Raw genomic sequence first — 23,647 nt, forward strand, 5'->3', positions numbered from 1 at the left:
AGTGAATGACCCTTACCCTGAATAAACTGTGACTCTGTACAGTTACACAGTGAGTGACCCTTACCCTGAATAAACAGTGACTCTGTACAGTTACAGTGAGTGACCCTTACCCTGAATAAACAGTGACTCTGTACAGTTACACAGTGAGTGACCCTTACCCTGAATAAACAGTGACTCTGTACAGTTACACAGTGAATGACCCTTACCCTGAATAAACTGTGACTCTGTACAGTTACACAGTGAGTGACCCTTACCCTGAATAAACAGTGACTCTGTACAGTTACAGTGAGTGACCTTTACCCTGAATAAACAGTGACTCTGTACAGTTACACAGTGAGTGACCCTTACCCTGAATCAACAGTGACTCTGTACAGTTACACAGTGAGTGACCCTTACCCTGAATAAACAGTGACTCTGTACAGTTACACAGTGAGTGACCCTTACCCTGAATAAACTGTGACTCTGTACAGTTACACAGTGAGTGACCCTTACCCTGAATAAACAGTGACTCTGTACAGTTACAGTGAGTGACCCTTACCCTGAATAAACAGTGACTCTGTACAGTTACAGTGAGTGACCCTTACCCTGAATAAACAGTGACTCTGTACAGTTACACAGTGAGTGACCCTTACCCTGAATAAACAGTGACTCTGTACAGTTACACAGTGAGTGACCCTTACCCTGAATAAACAGTGACTCTGTACAGTTACACAGTGAGTGACCCTTACCCTGAATAAACAGTGACTCTGTACAGTTACAGTGAGTGACCCTTACCCTGAATAAACAGTGACTCTGTACAGTTACAGTGAGTGACCCTTACCCTGAATAAACAGTGACTCTGTACAGTTACAGTGAGTGACCTTTACCCTGAATAAACAGTGACTCTGTACAGTTACACAGTGAGTGACCCTTACCCTGAATAAACTGTGACTCTGTACAGTTACACAGTGAGTGACCCTTACCCTGAATAAACAGTGACTCTGTACAGTTACAGTGAGTGACCCTTACCCTGAATAAACAGTGACTCTGTACAGTTACACAGTGAGTGACCCTTACCCTGAATAAACAGTGACTCTGTACAGTTACAGTGAGTGACCCTTACCCTGAATAAACAGTGACTCTGTACAGTTACACAGTGAGTGACCCTTACCCTGAATAAACAGTGACTCTGTACAGTTACACAGTGAATGACCCTTACCCTGAATAAACTGTGACTCTGTACAGTTACACAGTGAGTGACCCTTACCCTGAATAAACAGTGACTCTGTACAGTTACAGTGAGTGACCCTTACCCTGAATAAACAGTGACTCTGTACAGTTACACAGTGAGTGACCCTCACCCTGAATAAACAGTGACTCTGTACAGTTACAGTGAGTGACCTTTACCCTGAATAAACAGTGACTCTGTACAGTTACACAGTGAGTGACCCTTACCCTGAATAAACAGTGACTCTGTACAGTTACACAGTGAATGACCCTTACCCTGAATAAACTGTGACTCTGTACAGTCACACAGTGAGTGACCCTTACCCTGAATAAACAGTGACTCTGTACAGTTACAGTGAGTGACCTTTACCCTGAATAAACAGTGACTCTGTACAGTTACACAGTGAGTGACCCTTACCCTGAATAAACAGTGACTCTGTACAGTTACACAGTGAGTGACCCTTACCCTGAATAAACAGTGACTCTGGACAGTTACACAGTGAGTGACCCTTACCCTGAATAAACTGTGACTCTGTACAGTTACACAGTGAGTGACCCTTACCCTGAATAAACAGTGACTCTGTACAGTTACAGTGAGTGACCCTTACCCTGAATAAACAGTGACTCTGTACAGTTACAGTGAGTGACCCTTACCCTGAATAAACAGTGACTCTGTACAGTTACACAGTGAGTGACCCTTACCCTGAATAAACAGTGACTCTGTACAGTTACACAGTGAGTGACCCTTACCCTGAATAAACAGTGACTCTGTACAGTTACACAGTGAGTGACCCTTACCCTGAATAAACAGTGACTCTGTACAGTTACACAGTGAATGACCCTTACCCTGAATAAACAGTGACTCTGTACAGTTACACAGTGAATGACCCTTACCCTGAATAAACAGTGACTCTGTACAGTTACACAGTGAGTGACCCTTACCCTGAATAAACAGTGACTCTGTACAGTTACAGTGAGTGACCCTTACCCTGAATAAACAGTGACTCTGTACAGTTACAGTGAGTGACCCTTACCCTGAATAAACAGTGACTCTGTACAGTTACACAGTGAGTGACCCTTACCCTGAATAAACAGTGACTCTGTACAGTTACACAGTGAGTGACCCTTACCCTGAATAAACAGTGACTCTGTACAGTTACAGTGAGTGACCCTTACCCTGAATAAACAGTGACTCTGTACAGTTACAGTGAGTGACCCTTACCCTGAATAAACAGTGACTCTGTACAGTTACAGTGAGTGACCCTTACCCTGAATAAACAGTGACTCTGTACAGTTACACAGTGAGTGACCCTTACCCTGAATAAACAGTGACTCTGTACAGTTACAGTGAGTGACCCTTACCCTGAATAAACAGTGACTCTGTACAGTTACAGTGAGTGACCCTTACCCTGAATAAACAGTGACTCTGTACAGTTACACAGAGAGTGACCCTTACCCTGAATAAACTGTGACTCTGTACAGTTACACAGTGAGTGACCCTTACCCTGAATAAACAGTGACTCTGTACAGTTACAGTGAGTGACCCTTACCCTGAATAAACAGTGACTCTGTACAGTTACACAGTGAGTGACCCTTACCCTGAATAAACAGTGACTCTGTACAGTTACACAGAGAGTGACCCTTACCCTGAATAAACAGTGACTCTGTACAGTTACAGTGAGTGACCCTTACCCTGAATAAACAGTGACTCTGTACAGTTACAGTGAGCGACCCTTACCCTGAATAAACAGTGACTCTGTACAGTTACAGTGAGTGACCCTTACCCTGAATAAACAGTGACTCTGTACAGTTACACAGAGAGTGACCCTTACCCTGAATAAACAGTGACTCTGTACAGTTACAGTGAGTGACCCTTACCCTGAATAAACAGTGACTCTGTACAGTTACACAGTGAGTGACCCTTACCCTGAATAAACAGTGACTCTGTACAGTTACACAGTGAGTGACCCTTACCCTGAATAAACAGTGACTCTGTACAGTTACACAGAGAGTGACCCTTACCCTGAATAAACAGTGACTCTGTACAGTTACAGTGAGTGACCCTTACCCTGAATAAACAGTGACTCTGTACAGTTACAGTGAGCGACCCTTACCCTGAATAAACAGTGACTCTGTACAGTTACAGTGAGTGACCCTTACCCTGAATAAACAGTGACTCTGTACAGTTACACAGAGAGTGACCCTTACCCTGAATAAACTGTGACTCTGTACAGTTACACAGTGAGTGACCCTTACCCTGAATAAACTGTGACTCTGTTCAGTTACAGTGAGTGACCCTTACCCTGAATAAACAGTGACTCTGTACAGTTACAGTGAGTGACCTTTACCCTGAATAAACAGTGACTCTGTACAGTTACACAGTGAGTGACCCTTACCCTGAATAAACAGTGACTCTGTACAGTTACACAGTGAATGACCCTTACCCTGAATAAACAGTGACTCTGTACAGTTACACAGTGAGTGACCCTTACCCTGAATAAACAGTGACTCTGTAGTTACACAGTGAATGACCCTTACCCTGAATAAACAGTGACTCTGTACAGTTACACAGAGAGTGACCCTTACCCTGAATAAACAGTGACTCTGTACAGTTACACAGTGAGTGACCCTTACCCTGAATAAACAGTGACTCTGTACAGTTACACAGTGAATGACCCTTACCCTGAATAAACTGTGACTCTGTACAGTTACAGTGAGTGACTTTTACCCTGCACTGTGTGTTAGGTGAGTCCAGTTCCTACCTGGAAGATGGCGTACATGATGCAGCTGAGCGGCCTGTTGTTGGAAAACTCCGAAACCCGGAAAATGTTAAGGCCCCATATGTTCAAGTCATCCAGTTCCTAGAAGAAACAGGGCAACACGTTAAACACAGCATGACACTGCTTGATACTCTCAGGCCACTCACACAGGGTGTTCTTAACCCTTCTGCCCCCATCTCTCCTGAAGGTGCTGACTCTCCCTGGGGTACAGTTCCCCTCCTCTCCTGAAGGTGCTGACTCTCCCTGGGGTACAGTTCCCCTCCTCTCCTGAAGGTGCTGACTCTCCCTGGGGTACAGTTCCCCATCTCTCCTGAAGGTACTGACTCTCCCTGGGGTACAGTTCCCCTCCTCTCCTGAAGGTGCTGACTCTCCCTGGGGTACAGTTCCCCTCCTCTCCTGAAGGTGCTGACTCTCCCTGGGGTACAGTTCCCCATCTCTCCTGAAGGTACTGACTCTCCCTGGAGTACAGATCCCCTCCTCTCCTGAAGGCACTGACTCTCCCTGGGGTACAGTTCCCCTCCTCTCCTGAAGGTGCTGACTCTCCCTGGGGTACAGTTCCCCTCCTCTCCTGAAGGTACTGACTCTCCCTGGGGTACAGTTCCCCTCCTCTCCTGAAGGTACTGACTCTCCCTGGGGTACAGATCCCCTCCTCTCCTGAAGGTACTGACTCTCCCTGGAGTACAGATCCCCTCCTCTCCTGAAGGCACTGACTCTCCCTGGGGTACAGTTCCCCTCCTCTCCTGAAGGTGCTGACTCTCCCTGGGGTACAGTTCCCCATCTCTCCTGAAGGTACTGACTCTCCCTGGAGTACAGATCCCCTCCTCTCCTGAAGGCGCTGACTCTTCCTGAGGTACAGTTCCCCATCTCTCCTGAAGGCACTGACTCTCCCTGGGGTACAGTTCCCCTCCTCTCCTGAAGGTGCTGACTCTCCCTGGGGTACAGTTCCACAGGTTCTGGGCACACTCTGGTACCTCACCCTCCACGTGTGGCCGGTTATTTGACCCTGTCCTCCCCGAGTATCTCCTCACACCCGTGCACGTGACAGCAGCAGCATGGGCACCGAGGCTCCTTCTGCTGTCCTGGCTCAGATCAGCTATCAGCACAGACCGGGGGTGGAACCTGCGTCCTTCTGCTCTGCGGGGCTCAGTCCCACAGCAGGCTGGGCATTTCCCCGGGGTGTTCAGTGAGCTTGCTAACCATGAAAGCAAGCCTGGAGCAGCTGGCAGTGTTGGCACAGTGCCAGCTGTATTCTCGCGGGCTGGTGTTTGTATAACTGGTGCCAACGAGCTATTGTTACCTTGGTCAGTGCTTCCTCCTGCTGGGTCTTCACTCCAAACCTGGGGATGCTGGAGTTGCTGAGACTGAGGCTGGAGGTGTGGGTCAGCTTCTTCACACCGCTGATCTGACACATGGGCTGTTTCTTCTTCCTGTCTCGCTCCTTCTGTGTGGGAGGCGGGATCTCCACTTCGTTCTGCTTGTCTGAAAATAAGTGACACATGGCAGATGAAATTTAACACAGAGTAGTGTGAAGTGATACATTCTGGTAGGAAGAATGAGGAGAGGCAATACACACACACACACACAGAGTCCCTGGGGTGCCTCCTCTCCCTCGCTCTGTCCCTGGGGTGCCTCCTCTCCCTCCCTCTGTCCCCAGGGTGCCTCCTCTCCCTCCCTCTGTCCCTAGGTTGCCTCCTCTCCCTCCATCCCCAGGGTGCCTCCTCTCCCTCCCTCTGTTCCCAGGGTGCCACCTCTCCCTCCCTCTGTCCCCAGGGTGCCTCCTCTCCCTCCCTCTGTCCCCAGGGTGCCTCCTCTCCCTCCCTGTGTCCCTGGGGTGCCTCCTCTCCCTCCCTGTGTCCCCAGGGTGCCTCCTCTCCCTCCCTCTGTCCCAGGGGTGCCTCCTCTCCCTCCCTCTGTCCCCAGGGTGCCTCCTCTCCCTCTGTCTGTCCCTGGGGTGCCTCCTCTCGCTCCCTGTGTCCCCAGGGTGTCTCCTCTCCCTCTGTCTGTCCCTGGGGTGCCTCCTCTCCCTTCCTCTGTCCCTAGGGTGCCTCCTCTCCCTCCCTCTGTCCCTGGGGTGCCTCCTCTCCCTCCCTCTGTCCCTGGGGTGCCTCCTCTCCCTCCCTCTGTCCCTGGGGTGCCTCCTCTCCCTCCCTCTGTCCCTGGGGTGCTTCCTCTCCCTCCCTCTGTCCCAGGGGTGCCTCCTCTCGCTCCCTGTGTCCCCAGGGTGTCTCCTCTCGCTCCCTGTGTCCCCAGGGTGCCTCCTCTCCCTCCCTCTGTCCCCAGGGTGCCTCCTCTCCCCCCCTCTGTCCCCAGGGTGCCTCCTCTCCCTCCCTGTGTCCCTGGGGTGCCTCCTCTCCCTCCCTGTGTCCCCAGGGTGCCTCCTCTCCCTCCCTCTGTCCCAGGGGTGCCTCCTCTCCCTCCCTCTGTCCCCAGGGTGCCTCCTCTCCCCCCCTCTGTCCCCAGGGTGCCTCCTCTCCCTCCCTGTGTCCCTGGGGTGCCTCCTCTCGCTCCCTGTGTCCCCAGGGTGCCTCCTCTCCCTCCCTCTGTCCCAGGGGTGCCTCCTCTCCCTCCCTCTGTCCCCAGGGTGCCTCCTCTCCCTCTGTCTGTCCCTGGGGTGCCTCCTCTCGCTCCCTGTGTCCCCAGGGTGTCTCCTCTCCCTCTGTCTGTCCCTGGGGTGCCTCCTCTCTCTCCCTCTGTCCCTAGGGTGCCTCCTCTCCCTCCCTCTGTCCCTGGGGTGCCTCCTCTCCCTCCCTCTGTCCCTGGGGTGCCTCCTCTCCCTCCCTCTGTCCCTGGGGTGCCTCCTCTCCCTCCCTCTGTCCCAGGGGTGCCTCCTCTCGCTCCCTGTGTCCCCAGGGTGTCTCCTCTCGCTCCCTGTGTCCCCAGGGTGCCTCCTCTCCCTCCCTCTGTCCCCAAGGTGCCTCCTCTCCCCCCCTCTGTCTCCAGGGTGCCTCCTCTCCCTCCCTGTGTCCCTGGGGTGCCTCCTCTCGCTCCGTTTCCCTGGGGTGTCTCCTCTCCCTCCCTCTGTCCCAGGGGTGCCTCCTCTCCCTTCCTCTGTCCCTGGGGTGCCTCCTCTCGCTCCCTGTGTCCCCAGGGTGCCGCCTCTCCCTCCCTCTGTCCCCAGGGTGCCTCTTCACTTACCTAGGAAGGTGCTGGAGATGTACTCAGAGACCTGGTTCCCTGAGCGGCTCATTTCCGAGAGATGGGTCAGTTCCCTGTTCAGCATCCTCTTGAACTGTTAAAGAGAGAGACGGGTGTGAGTACCACCCCAGGCAGATCAGCGCCCCATCTCTTCAATCCTCCCACAGTTAAAACATCAAAAGCTTAGAATATCATGTAGGCAAATTAACAAACACATCCAGCGCCACCCAGTGTCTGTAATTAACTGGAGCCACGGCACCCGCGCCCCCAGACCAGGACCATTGTGCCGTGACTGGCTTCAGTCATTAATCGACTGCAGGATTCGGGTTCCAGGGTACAGTCCCCTGGGGAACACTCTCGCAGCGCTGTGTAGGCACCAGGGGTCCAATCAGGTTCTGTCCTCATGGCCTTTCCAGCACGGCTCGCTGTGTCCTGATCAGACATGGCACCAGGAACCTTCTACCTTGTGTGGCTCAGTACCCCACGGGGGCAGTTACTAACAGAGCCAACACGGGAGCTTCTAGCAGTTGTTTATTTTACTCTATATGTGCAAATATGTGTTTCATGACACAATGTATTGGAATAATTAGTATCAAACTGTTCAAAATGACCACACTGCATTGGAGTGTGTGCGAGGCCGAGTGTGTGTGCGGGGTGTGCGCAAGGGGTGAAGTGTGTGTGCGGGGGCTGAGTGTGTGCGGGGCTGAGTGTGTGCGCGGGGGCTGAGTGTGCGGGGGCGGAGTGTGTGTGCGGGGGCTGAGTGTGCGCGGGGCTGAGTGTGTGCGCGGGGGCTGAGTGTGTGTGCGGGGGCTGAGTGTGCGCGGGGGCTGAGTGTGTGCGGGGGCTGAGTGTGTGCGGGGCGGAGTGTGTGTGCGGGGGCGGAGTGTGTGCGCGGGGCGGAGTGTGTGTGCGGGGGCGGAGTGTGTGTGCGGGGACGGAGTGTGTGTGCGGGGGCGGAGTGTGTGTGCGGGGGCTGAGTGTGTGTGCGGGGGCTGCGCGTGTGTGCGGGGGCGGAGTGTGTGCGCGGGGCGGAGTGTGTGTGCGGGGGCTGAGTGGGTGTGCGGGGGCTGCGTGTGTGCGCGGGGCGGAGTGTGTGTGCGGGGGCGGAGTGTGTGTGCGGGGGCTGAGTGGGTGTGCGGGGGCGGAGTGTGTGTGCGGGGGCGGAGTGTGTGCGCGGGGCGGAGTGTGTGTGCGGGGGCTGAGTGTGTGTGCGGGGGCTGCGTGTGTGCGCGGGGCGGAGTGTGTGTGCGGGGGCTGAGTGGGTGTGCGGGGGCTGAGTGTGTGCGCGGGGTGGAGTGTGTGTGCGGGGGCTGAGTGTGTGTGCGGGGGCGGAGTGTATGCGCGGGGCGGAGTGTGTGTGCGGGGGCTGAGTGTGTGTGCGGGGGCTGCGTGTGTGCGCGGGGCGGAGTGTGTGTGCGGGGGCTGAGTGGGTGTGCGGGGGCTGAGTGTGTGCGCGGGGTGGAGTGTGTGTGCGGGGGCTGAGTGTGTGCGCGGGGGCTGAGTGTGCGGGGGCGGAGTGTGTGTGCGGGGGCGGAGTGTGTGTGCGGGGGCGGAGTGTGTGTGCGGGGGCGGAGTGTGTGTGCGGGGGCGGAGTGTGTGTGCGGGGGCGGAGTGTGTGTGCGGGGCGGAGTGTGTGTGCGGGGGCTGAGTGTGTGTGCGGGGGTGGAGTGTGTGTGCGGGGGCGGAGTGTGTGTGCGGGGCGGAGTGTGTGTGCGCGGGGCGGAGTGTGTGTGCGGGGCGGAGTGTGTGTGCGCGGGGCGGAGTGTGCGCGGGGGCTGAGTGTGTGTGCGGGGGCGGAGTGTGTGTGCGGGGGTGGAGTGTGTGTGCGGGGGCGGAGTGTGTGTGCGGGGGCGGAGTGTGTGTGCGGGGGCGGAGTGTGTGTGCGGGGCGGAGTGTGTGTGCGGGGGCGGAGTGTGTGTGCGGGGGCGGAGTGTGTGTGCGGGGCGGAGTGTGTGTGCGGGGGCGGAGTGTGTGTGCGGGGGCGGAGTGTGTGTGCGGGGGCGGAGTGTGTGTGCGGGGCGGAGTGTGTGCGCGGGGCGGAGTGTGTGTGCGGGGCGGAGTGTGTGTGCGGGGGCGGAGTGTGTGCGGGGGCGGAGTGTGTGTGCGTGGGGCGGAGTGTGTGTGCGGGGCGGAGTGTGTGTGCGGGGGCGGAGTGTGTGTGCGGGGGCGGAGTGTGTGTGCGGGGGTGGAGTGTGTGTGCGGGGGCGGAGTGTGTGTGCGGGGGTGGAGTGTGTGTGCGGGGGCGGAGTGTGTGTCCGGGGGCTGAGTGTGTGTGCGGGGGTGGAGTGTGCGCGGGGGCTGAGTGTGCGGGGGCGGAGTGTGTGTGCGGGGGCGGAGTGTGTGTGCGGGGGCTGAGTGTGTGTGCGGGGGCGGAGTGTGTGTGCGGGGGCGGAGTGTGTGCGGGGGCCGAGCGTGTGCGGGGGCGGAGTGTGTGTGCGGGGGCAGAGTGTGTGTGCGGGGGCGGAGTGTGTGTGCGGGGGCGGAGTGTGTGTGCGGGGGCGGAGTGTGTGTGCGGGGGCGGAGTGTGTGTGCGGGGGCGGAGTGTGTGTGCGGGGCGGAGTGTGTGTGCGGGGGCTGAGTGTGTGTGCGGGGGCGGAGTGTGTGTGCGGGGGCGGAGTGTGTGTGCGGGGGCGGAGTGTGTGTGCGGGGGCGGAGTGTGTGTGCGGGGCGGAGTGTGTGTGTGCGGGGCGGAGTGTGTGTGCGGGGGCGGAGTGTGCGCGGGGGCGGAGTGTGTGCGGGGGCGGAGTGTGTGTGCGGGGCGGAGTGTGTGTGCGGGGGCGGAGTGTGTGTGCGGGGGCGGAGTGTGTGTGCGGGGCGGAGTGTGTGTGTGCGGGGCGGAGTGTGTGTGCGGGGGCGGAGTGTGCGTGCGGTGGCGGAGTGTGCGCGGGGGCGGAGTGTGTGCGGGGGCGGAGTGTGTGTGCGGGGGCGGAGTGTGTGTGCGGGGGCGGAGTGTGCGTGCGGGGGCGGAGTGTGCGCGGGGGCGGAGTGTGTGCGGGGGCGGAGTGTGTGTGCGGGGGCTGAGTGTGTGTGCGGGGGCGGAGTGTGTGTGCGGGGGCTGAGTGTGTGTGCGGGGGCGGAGTGTGTGTGCGGGGGCGGAGTGTGTGTGCGGGGGCGGAGTGTGTGTGCGGGGGCGGAGTGTGTGTGCGGGGGCGGAGTGTGTGTGCGGGGGCGGAGTGTGTGTGCGGGGGCTGAGTGTGTGCGCGGGGGCTGAGTGTGCGGGGGCTGAGTGTGTGTGCGGGGGCTGAGTGTGTGTGCGGGGGCGAAGTGTGCGCGGGGGCTGAGTGTGCGGGGGCGGAGTGTGTGTGCGGGGCGGAGTGTGTGTGCGCGGGGCGGAGTGTGTGCGCGGGGCGGAGTGTGTGTGCGCGGGGCGGAGTGTGTGTGCGGGGGCGGAGTGTGTGTGCGGGGGCGGAGTGTGTGTGCGGGGGCGGAGTGTGTGTGCGGGGGCGGAGTGTGTGTGCGGGGGCGGAGTATGTGTGCGGGGGCGGAGTGTGTGTGCGGGGGCGGAGTGTGTGTGCGGGGCGGAGTGTGTGTGCGGGGGCGGAGTGTGTGTGCGGGGGCGGAGTGTGTGTGCGGGGGCGGAGTGTGTGTGCGGGGGCGGAGTGTGTGTGCGGGGGCGGAGTGTGTGTGCGGGGGCGGAGTATGTGTGCGGGGGCGGAGTGTGTGTGCGGGGGCGGAGTGTGTGTGCGGGGGCGGAGTGTGTGTGCGGGGCGGAGTGTGTGTGCGGGGGCGGAGTGTGTGTGCGGGGGCGGAGTGTGTGTGCGGGGCGGAGTGTGTGTGCGGGGGCGGAGTGTGTGTGCGGGGGCGGAGTGTGCGCGGGGGCTGAGTGTGCGGGGGCTGAGTGTGTGTGCGGGGGCTGAGTGTGTGTGCGGGGGCGGAGTGTGTGCGGGGGCCGAGCGTGCGCGGGGGCTGAGTGTGTGTGCGGGGCGGAGTGTGTGTGCGGGGGCGGAGTGTGTGTGCGGGGGCGGAGTGTGTGTGCGGGGGCGGAGTGTGTGTGCGGGGGCGGAGTGTGTGTGCGGGGCGGAGTGTGTGTGCGCGGGGCGGAGTGTGTGTGCGCGGGGCGGAGTGTGTGTGCGCGGGGCGGAGTGTGTGTGCGGGGGCCGAGCGTGCGCGGGGGCTGAGTGTGTGTGCGGGGCGGAGTGTGTGTGCGGGGCGGAGTGTGTGTGCGGGGGCCGAGCGTGCGCGGGGGCTGAGTGTGTGTGCGGGGGCGGAGTGTGTGTGCGGGGCGGAGTGTGTGTGCACGGGGCCGAGCGTGCGCGGGGGCTGAGTGTGCGGGGGCCGAGCGTGCGCGGGGGCGGAGTGTGTGTGCGGGGCGGAGTGTGTGTGCGGGGGCGGAGTGTGTGTGCGCGGGGCGGAGTGTGTGTGCACGGGGCCGAGCGTGCACGGGGGCGGAGTGTGTGCGTGTAGCAGTTGCCCGTATTCTACGGTACGATTACGAGGGAACCAGCGAATCGGAGCATGAATGGTTCAGTGACACGGACACTCAGGATGTGATAGAAACTTGTCGCCGCTCTGACTCCCTGCAGATTTGACGAAGTTGAATTCAGGAGGAACTTTCACCCAGTTTCTAGTATCCAGGAATCAGCCACCCCTGTTCCCTGTCCTCACCAAGGATCCACACTTGACACAAACCTTTGCTTTCTCAGCCAGCTGTGCTATGAATTTTATTTTACCTAAAAGAAAGACGAGTGCCTTTCACAAACTCAGGATGCCCAAAGCCAATGAAGTACTTTTGAAGTGTGGTCACTGTTGTGATGTAGGAAACGCAGCAGCCTACCTGAGCACAGCAAGCTCCCACGAACAGCAATGTGATAATGACCAGATAATCTGTTTTAGTGATGTTGGTTGAGGGATAAATATTGGACAAGACACCTGGGAGAACTCCCCTGCTCTTCTTTGAATAGTGCCAAGGGATCTTTTATGTCCACCCGAGAAAGCAGACGGGCCTCGGTTTAATGTTTCATCCCTCAGTATCGCCCCTCCAACAGTGCGGCGCTCCCTCAGTACAGCCCCTCCGACAGTGCAGCGCTCCTTCAGTACTGCCCCTCCGACAGTGCAGCACTCCCTCAGTACTGCCCCTCCGACAGTGCGGCGCTCCCTCAGTACTGCCCCTCCAACAGTGCGGCGCTCCCTCAGTACTGCCCCTCCGACAGTGCAGCACTCCCTCAGTACTGCTCCTCCGACAGTGCGGCGCTCCCTCAGTACTGCCCCTCCGACAGTGCAGCACTCCCTCAGTACTGCTCCTCCGACAGTGAGGCGCTCCCTCAGTACTGCCCCTCCGACAGTGCAGCTCTCCCTCAGTACTGCTCCTCCGACAGTGCAGCACTCCCTCAGTACTGCTCCTCCGACAGTGCAGCACTCCCTCAGTACTGCCCCTCCGACAGTGAGGCGCTCCCTCAGTACTGCCCCTCCGACAGTGCAGCACTCCCTCTGTACTGCCCCTCCGACAGTGCAGCACTCCCTCAGTACTGCCCCTCCGACAGTGCAGCACTCCCTCAGTACTGCTCCTCCGACAGTGCGGCACTCCCTCAGTACTGCCCCTCCGACAGTGCGGCGCTCCCTCAGTATCGCCCCTCCAACAGTGCGGCGCTCCCTCAGTACAGCCCCTCCGACAGTGCAGCGCTCCTTCAGTACTGCCCCTCCGACAGTGCAGCACTCCCTCAGTACTGCCCCTCCGACAGTGCGGCGCTCCCTCAGTACTGCTCCTCCGACAGTGCGGCGCTCCCTCAGTACTGCCCCTCCGACAGTGCAGCACTCCCTCAGTACTGCTCCTCCGACAGTGAGGCGCTCCCTCAGTACTGCCCCTCCGACAGTGCAGCTCTCCCTCAGTACTGCTCCTCCGACAGTGCAGCACTCCCTCAGTACTGCTCCTCCGACAGTGCAGCACTCCCTCAGTACTGCCCCTCCGACAGTGAGGCGCTCCCTCAGTACTGCCCCTCCAACAGTGCAGCACTCCCTCTGTACTGCCCCTCCGACAGTGCAGCACTCCCTCAGTACTGCCCCTCCAACAGTGCAGCACTCCCTCAGTACTGCTCCTCCGACAGTGCGGCACTCCCTCAGTACTGCCCCTCCAACAGTGCGGCGCTCCCTCAGTACTGCCCCTCCGACAGTGCGGCACTCCCTCAGTACTGCCCCTCCAACAGTGCGGCGCTCCCTCAGTATTGCCCCTCCGACAGTGCGGCGCTCCCTCAGTACTGCCCCTCCCACAGTGCGGTGCTCCCTCAGTACTGCCCCTCCGACAGTGCAGCACTCCCTCAGTACTGCTCCTCTGACAGTGAGGCGCTCCCTCAGTACTGCCCCTCCGACAGTGCAGCTCTCCCTCAGTACTGCTCCTCCGACAGTGCAGCACTCCCTCAGTACTGCTCCTCCGACAGTGCAGCACTCCCTCAGTACTGCCCCCCCGACAGTGAGGTGCTCCCTCAGTACTGCCCCTCCGACAGTGCAGCCCTCCCTCAGTACTGCCCCTCCGACAGTGCAGCGCTCCCTCAGTACTGCCCCTCCGACAGTGCGGCGCTCCCTCAGTATTGCCCCTCCGACAGTGCGGCGCTCCCTCAGTATTGCCCCTCCGACAGTGCGGCGCTCCCTCAGTACTGCCCCTCCGACAGTGCAGCGCTCCCTCAGTACTGCCCCTCCGACAGTGCAGCCCTCCCTCAGTACTGCCCCTCCGACAGTGCAGCCCTCCCTCAGTACTGCCCCTCCGACAGTGCGGCACTCCCTCAGTATTGCCCCTCCGACAGTGCGGCGCTCCCTCAGTATTGCCCCTCCGACAGTGCAGCACTCCCTCAGTACTGCCCCTCCGACAGTGCAGCCCTCCCTCAGTACTGCCCCTCCGACAGTGCAGCACTCCCTCAGTATTGCCCCTCCGACAGTGCGGCGCTCCCTCAGTATTGCCCCTCCGACAGTGCAGCACTCCCTCAGTATTGCCCCTCCGACAGTGCGGCGCTCCCTCAGTACTGCCTAGATTTCTTTTTCTTTCTTTTTTATTTTACCTTGAGTTTTTTTGACTTCCGTTCTACCACTGCTGTGAAAGTGTTTACCTGTCTCCCACTCTCCTTTGTCCCAGGAAGAGCCAGCCTGAGAATCAGTACTTGATGATTAACTCTTACCTTAATGTAAGTCCAGGACACTGAGAAGAGATAGTCAGGCATGGTGGCTGTGTTTGAGGAGTTTGATGTCAGGCCAGTGTCAGGTGTTGTCAGAGTCCTGAAGCCAGCTGTGCCGAGCTCGGTCACAGGCAGTCCGGGTGGGAGATCAGAGTGGCAATTCAGTCGAATTCTGAAAAGCTGACTCCTCCGACACACTCCTCTCGCTGCTGGCTGTGCTGAACCTGGGACCAGATCCTGATGCTGAATGAAAACCCGATCCCACTTCTTCCCGGCTCTACATCAGACCCAACGTGATCCCTTCCGATGTGATTCACACACTCAGACTGGTTAGACGCTGCCCAGCATCAGAGAACAGTCAGTGCCCTCTGGAGGGTAGTGGCAAACTGAAGGGTGCAAAATCCTACGTCATGGACCCACAGAGCGTGCCAAATGCAGTTACTGCTGATGTTTGACAGTTTTGCTATAACGAGGAGGACTAGGGGGTGGAGGGCCAGTGGAATTCAGACATAATCACTTCCATCTGGGATTCAACTTTGAATCTGGGAGCTTGTTCTAAAGGTCCAAAGTTGGAGCCGCAATCTGTCGTAATCAGGGCCAGACACTTCTAATCAAACCTGATCCATCTGCGAATGGGCACCAGACCTCAGGAATATACTGAGGAGTATATTCCCCCTTTACTCCCGATAACACTCTCCGCGTGTACAGTACTGAGCTCACTGGTCAGACGCTGCCCAGCATCAGAGAACAGTCAGTGCCCTCTGCAGGGTAGTGCCAACTGAAGGGTGTAAAATCCTACGTCATGTACCCACAGACCATGTCAAACACAGTTACTGCTGATGTTTAGTGACCCTTGTGATCACGAGGCATGACGATCAGGTTACAATCGGTCCCTGTAAATCCCGCTCCCGTCCCATGAATTTGCAGACAGTGGGGACACAGTGTGAAGCAGTTCTTGACGCTCCAGATTATTTCAGTTGGACTGTACATGGGAACGGCATGTTCTGTGCGGTTAAAATCCTACCTGGCTCTCCCTGTGCTGACGCGGGAGGCTGGGACAATGCTGACAGCCAATTGAGTCAAGGGGAAAATTGCTATAGCAACTGCAAAATCTCCATGGGAACTGCATCTGCGAGTCCTAGGGCCGAGGTATGGTCCCATGTGCAGCACCAGAACCTGGAGATAGCAGCACTGCCAGAGTGAGTCTCCCGGCTCCTCACCACACAGACAGGCTCTCCCTCAAGGTTCCCTGCCGACAACACCAAGCTTGGCTCCTGCATTGTCAGCCGGATCCATCGTACAGAGACGCAAAACTGAGACTCGCACCAACTGGCCTATGATGGGATATTTGGCATTTCTTGTTTCATAGATTCATACAGCACAGAAGGAGGCCATTCGGCCCATCGTGCCTGTGCCGGCTCTTTGGTAGAGCTATCCAATTAGTCCCACTCCCCTGCTCTTTTCCCATAGCCCTGAAAATTTTCTTTCCTTTTGAAGTATTTATCCAATTCCCTTTTGAAAGTTACTATTGAATCTGCTTCCACCACCATTTCAGGCAGCCATTCGGCCCCTCGAGCCTGCTCCACCATTCAACGAGATCATGGCTGATCATCTAAATTCAGTACCCCATATCCCTTGATCCCTTTAGCCTTAAGAAATATATCCAACTCCTTCTTGAATATATTTAATGAACTGGCCTCCACCGCCCTCTGTGGTAGAGAATTCCACAGGTTCACCACTCTCTGGGTGAAGAAATTCCTCCTCATCTCAGTCCTAAATGGAATTTCTTCACCCAGAGAGTGGTGAACCTGTGGAATTCTCTACCACAGAAGGCAGTGGAGGCCAATTCATTAAATATATTCAAGAAGGAGTTGGATATATTTCTTAAGGCTAAAGGGATCAAGGGATATGGGGAGAAAGCAGGGACAGGGTACTGAATTTGGATGATCAGCCATGATCTCGTTGAATGGCGGAGCAGGCTCGAGGGGCCGAATGGCCTACTCCTGCTCCTATCTTCTATGTTTCTATCACAACAACTCGCTGCGTAAAAAAATTCTCCTCATCTCCCCTCTGGCTCTTTTGCCAATGATCTTAAATCTGTGTCCTCTGGTTACCGACCCTTCTACCATTGGAAACAGTTTCTCCTTCTTTACTCTATCAGAACCATTCATAATTTTGAACACCTCTATTAAATCACCCCCTTAGCCTTCTCTGCTTTAAGGAGAACAACCCCAACTTCTCCAGTCTCTCCACGTAACATAAGTCCCTCATCCCTGGTACCATTCTAGTAAATGTCCTCGGCACCCTCTCCAAGGCCTCATCCTTCCTATTTAAAACAAAGTGAACTGAAGTTGCTCTGGCAGCTGATGGTGTTCATTCAATGAGCAAGCCCCCCCGGCTCCGTCCCGCACCGTCTGTATTCGCTGATCTCAGTCAGCCAGCAGCAAGGACTGCAACTGGCCTCGGCGTTGCTGGATCAGGGAGAAACAGTTGTGCCCAGTGCCCCTCTGTGCATGTTGGTGAGGACAGGTTGGGTTCAGCCGTGGCCCCCATTCTCTGCCTCCAGAGGAAGTCTGGAGTCCGTGGGACCAAACTCAACGTGGCCAGTGCCCACAGGGGAGAACAGGAGAAAACTGGGGGGAATATGTACAGTGGCACACGAAGGGTGGTGGGGCAGGAGAGTGGATGCACAGAGGACCACATTCAGAAGATCGAAGGGAGTGGGAGGTTGCAGAGGTCAGGGGCAGTCAATACAGCGTGGGATTTGGTGATTAGGTCAAGGATTTTAAATTTCATACACTGGTGGGATGTGTAAGAATTCGCAATAATTTACAGTTATGAAGATTCATTTTTTTTTGATTAAAGGATCCCTGAGCGAGGTGCTTTTAAGTTTCCAAAGATAAAATGGCTGTCACACCACATGGCCGAAGGACAAAAGAGGTTTGGAATGCAGCTTTCTGTGTCTGGAAGTAAGGTTCAATGAAGACAAAGGACAATGCTTTGTTTACAAAGCAATTGAATGCTATTAGCATTTGTTTGTATGTCGAGTGGATCCAAAGGACATCTAAACTGCAGAAGTGACTTTTTGTATCTTAAATGGGAAGCGTTAACATTTGAAAGGATTTTTAAGACACCCAGTACTGGACAATGGAGCAGATGTATCTCCCTTTTGTTTCAGCACAGGGAGCTCTGAAAATCACATTAACTCAATCTAACCACTTTGAGTTAGCCTATCACAGCTTTGGGGTTAATTTTGCACACAGCCCTTGCAAGGCAGAACGGCAGGGGGGCTCACCAGGTATAAAGATAGATGCTGAAGCCAGCTCTCTCTCTTGACTTCCTGGGATGATAAGGTGAGCTCTCTCTCTCTCTCTCTCTCTCTCTCTCTTCGCTGGACCATGTGAGCAGAGATTTTCTGACTCTCAACAAGGCAACCTAGCAGGAGTTAAGGGGGGATGGTGATTTAAGGGAATTGCTAAGATTGTTTAAATAACATTGTAGTCATTGTACCCCTCGCTTTTGCCGTGTGTACCCCCTTGATATATAGTTTTACAATTTTACTGTGTTCGTGTGGGATAGTTTGATATTGTGATTGTAGTTTCTTTTAGTTAATAAAGCTTGATAATTTTCTCTCATCCAAACCACGTGTTCCGTTTTAATATCATTAATTATAAGTTCCTCCACTCAGAACTAAAGGAGGGGTAGCGAAATTGGTTTGGAGTGCAGCAGCAAAAAGACTGCTGGCGTCCGCACTTGGATACTTCCAGCTTGCTTGTAGTATCCTCTTGAAGAAATGAGCAATAATTTCTGACCCCCCACAAACAACCATCCCCTGTATTTACCTAATAGCTATCTGCCACTGATCCCCGTCCCGTCTATTCCCCTTAAATTCAAGAAAAAAACCATGGTACGGTAGGCATCTTACAGATACTTCAGTTTTCACTAAGGGGTCTCATACCCCTACACGCTTGTAAAATTATACAGTGTAAACCAAATTTACAGATGGGGAGCCAGTGCCTGCGAGGACAGGGGTGGTGGGTGAGTGCGACATGGAGAATGGAGAAAGGAAGTCAGCCAGGAGGGTGTCATACTAATTGAGTCTGAAGGTGCCGAAAGTCTGGGTGTGGGTTTCAGTGGAGGGGGATTAGGCTAGGGGTGGATGGAGCACCCTTGTGGAGGTGGATGTAAGTTAATATGGTGCTTGAGGTACAGATCAGCATCAAGGTTGCACACTGTCCTGTTGAACCTCAGTGAGAAGCCAGGGAGGGGAATGGAATCCGTGTGGATGAGTGGAGTTTGTGGAGAGCACTGGAAACCATGGATTCAGTATTCCCAAGGTTCAATTGAAGGAAGTTGTAGGAATTTGTGTTCTAGCTGACATTGCACTCTGTCTCTCTTCCATTCCGCTCACGCTCACTTTCCCTCATTCCCAATCTTCTCTCTCTCCCTTCCCCAGCTCTGTCTCTCCCACACTGAGCTGCCAATAATTTTCCATAAACTAGTGGAAAAAGCAGTTTGTCCAAAGATATTTATCTACCAGCTGTCAAATTATGTTATCAAATATGTAAACATACCTTAAAAAAAACCACATTCTACGTCACTGATACCCCAGAGAGTCAGCGAAGGAAATGGGTTAACTCCTTCACCAAAAACTGGCTACACAGCGGGTAAAAGGGAACGATTCTCTCCCGTCTGGGACTATACGGTCTGTGTGTGTCTCAGTGTCAGCTCCTGTACACGTACAGTACACACAGCGGGTAAAAGGGAACGATTTTCTCCCGTCTGGGACTGTACGGTCCGTGTGTGTCTCAGTGTCAGCTCCTGTACATGTACAGTACACAGCGGGTAAAAGGGCATGATTCTCTTCTGTCTGGGACTGTATGGCCCGTGTGTGTCTCAGTGTCAGCTCCTGTACATGTACAGTACACACAGCGGGTAAAAGGGAACGATTCTCTCCCGTCTGGGACTGTACGGCCCGTGTGTGTCTCAGTGTCAGCTCCTGTACATGTACAGTACACACAGCGGGTAAAAGGGAACGATTCTCTCCCGTCTGGGACTGTATGGTCTGTGTGTGTCTCAGTGTCAGCTCCTGTACATGTACAGTACACAGCGGGTAAAAGGGAACGATTCACTCCCGTCTGGGACTGTACGGCCTGTGTGTGTCTCAGTGTCAGCTCCTGTACATGTACAGTACACACAGCGGGTAAAAGGGAACGATTCTCTCACATCTGATACTGTACGGCCTGTGTGTGTCTCAGTGTCAGCTCCTGTACATGTACAGTACACACAGCGGGTAAAAGGGAACGATTCTCTCACATCTGGTACTGTATGACACACTACAACACAGGATAAAGTACTAAACTGGAGTTACTTCTCATCTTGATGGCGACGCTGTTGCCATGGTAACAGTTTGCTTCTTACTCCTCTAAAATTATGAAAATATTTTTTCAAACAAATATTCCATAAGATTTTGCATTTTGAAATCTTAACACTTATCTCAGACTTGGTAATCATGTCTGAAAGTTAAAGTTAAGAGGTAGTACTATAAGGAGAGAAGGCGTGGGTAAGGGGGGTCCCGGTGACTAGATCGAGTACTTCCAGGGCAGGTACATCCTGGGTCCAATTCAAAGCGTTACACCGCAGAAACAACTGTAGTAACATGTTGAAGAAACATTGCACTGACATCACGCTCACCGTGGAATGGACTGAGAACCACAAGAGGTGCCAGAGAAAAGTCACAGACCTGTGTGTCTGGGCTCGTCAACCAAGGACCCAGAGGAGACAGGTCAGAGGTGACAGGTCAGAGGTGACAGGTCAGCATCTGGAAATCCCTAGATGGCTCAGTGGGGAAATGCACTAGCTGGGGTTTTGGTACAATCTCTCACTGGTACAGGCCGGCCTTTAGAAGGCTAGATAGACAGGACGCCCCCTCCCAATCACTGTGGCTCGATACACGGATGCCCTGCCTGCTGTGATGAGCTTTACACAAGGCCCCGGCTTCCAGCTCTGTTCTCAGTATGGACTGAACAATTGGCCTCAGTACCTGAGTTAGGGAGAGGCAGGGATCCTTCTCCTGATCACTATTCAGTGCATGAACATAGGAACAGGAATAGACCATTTAGCCCCTTGAGCCTGTTGCACCATTCAATGAGATCATGGCTTTTCTGTGACCTAACTCCATCCACCCGCCTTTGGCCCCGTATCCCTTAATACCTTTGGTTAACAAAATTCTATCAATCTCCGATTTAAAATTAACAATTGATCCAGCACCAATTGCCGTTTGCGGAAGAGAGTTCCAAACTTCTACCACCTTTGTGTGTAGAAGTGTTTCCTAATTTCACTCCTGAAAGGTCTGGCTCTAATTTTTAGACGATGCCCCCAGTCCTAGACTCCCCAACCAGCGGAAATAGTTTCTCTCCATCTTTTTGTTTTATTCATTCCTGGGATGTGGGTGTCGCTGGCAAGGCCAGCATTTATTGCCCATCCCTAATTGCCCTGGAGAAGGTGGTGGTGAGCCGCCTTCTTGAACCGCTGCAGTCCCGTGTGGTGATGGTACTCCCACAGTGCTGTTAGGGAGGGAGTTCCAGGATTTTGACACAGCGACGATGAAGGAACGACGATATATTTCCAAATCAGGATGGTGTGTGACTTGGAGGGGAACTTGGAGGTGGTGGTGTTCCCATGTGCCTGCTGCCCTTGTCCTTCTAGGTGGTAGAGGTCGCGGGTTTGGGAGGTGCTGCCGAAGAAGTTGCTGCAGTGCATCTTGTAGATGGTACACACTGCAGCCATGGTGCGCCGGTGGTGGAGGGAGTGAATGTTTAAGGTGGTGGATGGGGTGCCAATCAAGCGAGCTGCTTTGTCCTGGATGGTGTCGAGCTTCTTGAGTGTTGTTGCAGCTGCACTCATCCAGGCAAGTGGAGAGTATTCCATCACACTCCTGACTTGTGCCTTGTAGATGGTGGAAAGGCTTTGGGGAGTCAGGAGGTGAGACACTCGCCACAGAATACCTAGCCTCTGACCTGCTCTTGTAGCCTCAGTATTTATGTGGCTGGTCCAGTTAAGGTTCTGCTCTATGGTGACCCCCAGGATGTTGATGGTGGGGGATTCGGTGATGGTAATGCTGTTGAATGTCAAGGGGTGGTGGTTAGACTCTCGCTTGTTGGAGATAGTCATTGCCTCGCACTTGTGTGGCGCGAATGTTACTTGCCACTTATCAGACCAAACCTGAATGTCATCCAACTCTTGCTGCATACAGGCATGGACTGCTTCATTATGAGAAGTTGCAAATGGAACTGAACACTGTGTTCATCAGTGAACATCCCCACTTCTGACCTTATGATGGAGGGAAGGTCATTGATGAAGCAGCTGAAGATGGTTGGGCCTAGGACACTGCCCTGAGGAACTCCTGCAGCGATGTCCTGGGGCTGTGATGATTGACCTTCAACCACCACAACCATCTTCCTTTGTGCTAGGTATGACTCCAACCAGTGGAGAGTTTTCCCCTGATCCCATTGACTTCAATTTTACTAAGGCTCCTTGATGCCACACTCAAGTCAAATGCTGCCTTGGTGTCAAGGGCAGTCACTCTCACCTCACCTCTGGAATTCAGCCCTTTTGTCCATGTTTGGACCAAGGCTGTAATGAGGTCAGGAGCCGAGTGGTCCTGACGGAACCCAGACTGGGCATTGGTGAGCAGGTTATTGGTGAGTAAGTGCTGCTTGAAAGCACTGTCGACGACACCTTCCATCACTTTGCTGATGATTGAGAGTAGACTGATGGGGCAGTAATTGGCTGGATTGGATTTGCCCTGCTTTTTGTGGACAGGACATACCTGGGCAGTTTTCCACATTGTCGGATAGATGCCAGTGTTGTAGCTGTACTGGAACAGCTTGGCTAGAGGCGCGGCTAGTTCTGGAGCACAAGTCTTCAGCACGATAGCCGGGATGTTGTCAGGGTCCACAGCCTTTGCTGTATCCAGTGCGCTTAGCCATTTCTTGATACCACGTGGAGTGAATCGAATTGGCTGAAGACTGGCTTCTGTGAAGGTGGGGACCTCAGGAGGAGATCGATATAGATCATCCACTCGGCACTTCTGGCTGTAGGTGGTTACAAATGCTTCAGCCTTGTCTTCTGCACTTGCGTGCTGGGCTCCGCCATCAGAGGATGGGGATATTCACGGAGCCTCCTCCTCCCATTAGTTGTTTAATTGTCCACCACCATTCACGACTGGATGTGCCAATTAGAGTACCTACCCATTATCCCTACTCTCTGTCTCCTGCCGCTCAGTCAATTTCCTAACCAGGTCAATAATTTGCTTCCAATTCCGTGGGCTTCTATCTTAGATAACAGTCTCTTATGAGGGACTTTATCAAATGCCTTCTGGAAGTCCATATAAATAACATCCATAGACATTCCCCTGTCCATTACTTTGGTCACCTCCTCAAAAAATTCAATCAGTTTCATCAGGCTGACCTGCCTTTCACAAATCCATGCTGGCTCTCGCTGATCAACTGAAAATGTTCATGGTGTTCACTCACCCTGTCCTTAATTAAAAACTCGAGCAATTTGCCGACAACAGATGTTAACTGGTCTAGAATTCCCTGGTTTCCCGCTCCGCCTTTTTTAAATAGCGGAGTGACCTGTGCAATTTTCCAATCTAAAGGAATGGTTCCTGAATCGAGAGAACTTTGGAAGATTATAGTTAGGGCATCAACAATGTGCTCACCTACTTCCTTTAACACCCTGGGATGGAAACCGTCTGGTCCTGGGGATTTGTCACTCTTTAGTGCCATTATTTCCTTCATTACTGTTATTTTACTTACATTCATTTTATTGAGTCCCTGTCCCCGATTCAATATTAGTTTCCTTGGGATTTCTGGTATGCTATCCTCTTCTTGTACTGTAAATACTGGCGCAAAGTAATTATTCAACAGGTCCGCCATTTCCTTATCATTGACAATATCACCAATATCAGGTTTCAAGGGGCCCACATTGCTCCTGACCACTCGCATTTTCCTAATATAATTGTAAAAATCCTGTGTGTTGATTTTGATATCCCTTGCAAGTTTCTTTTCATATTCCCTGTTTTGTGACCTTTTGATGTTCTTTGTATCTTTCCCATTCGCCAGGATCTGTGCTATTTTTCACATTTTGTCTGCTTTTTCTTTTAGTTTTATGCTGTCTCTTACCTCTTTAGTTGTCCATGGGTGTTTTATTGGCAAGTCGAGCTCTTGCCCCTCAGGGTATAAACTGGTTCTGTATCACCTTAAATTCTTTTTTGAACACCTCCCACTGATCTTCTTTCATTTTACCTATTAACAGATTTGCCCAGTTTACTGTGGACAGTCTCTGTCTCATCCCATTGAAGTCAGCCTTTACCCAAATCTAGAACCTTAGTAGCTGTTTCGCGTTTCTCCCTTTCAAAAA

At 54.4% G+C, this 23,647-nt stretch overlaps 1 protein-coding gene across 1 annotated transcript in view; it reads right to left on the reverse strand.

Annotated features, from left to right (window-relative positions):
* Window positions 1–23,647, reverse strand: part of LOC147097805 (3',5'-cyclic-AMP phosphodiesterase 4D-like) — a 66,311-nt gene that overhangs the window by 15,747 nt on the left and 26,917 nt on the right. The window contains exons 5-7 of the mRNA XM_085971924.1: window positions 7,122–7,215; window positions 5,284–5,465; window positions 3,969–4,067 (exon numbers count right to left, since the gene is read on the reverse strand). Of these exons, the coding sequence (XP_085828050.1) occupies window positions 3,969–4,067; window positions 5,284–5,465; window positions 7,122–7,215 (375 nt within the window). The remainder of the gene's footprint in view (window positions 1–3,968; window positions 4,068–5,283; window positions 5,466–7,121; window positions 7,216–23,647) is intronic.

This window comes from Somniosus microcephalus, chromosome 31 (assembly GCF_052327205.1).
Source record: "Somniosus microcephalus isolate GS21.2 chromosome 31, FLI_Smic_1.0, whole genome shotgun sequence".
Lineage (NCBI taxonomy): Eukaryota > Metazoa > Chordata > Chondrichthyes > Squaliformes > Somniosidae > Somniosus > Somniosus microcephalus.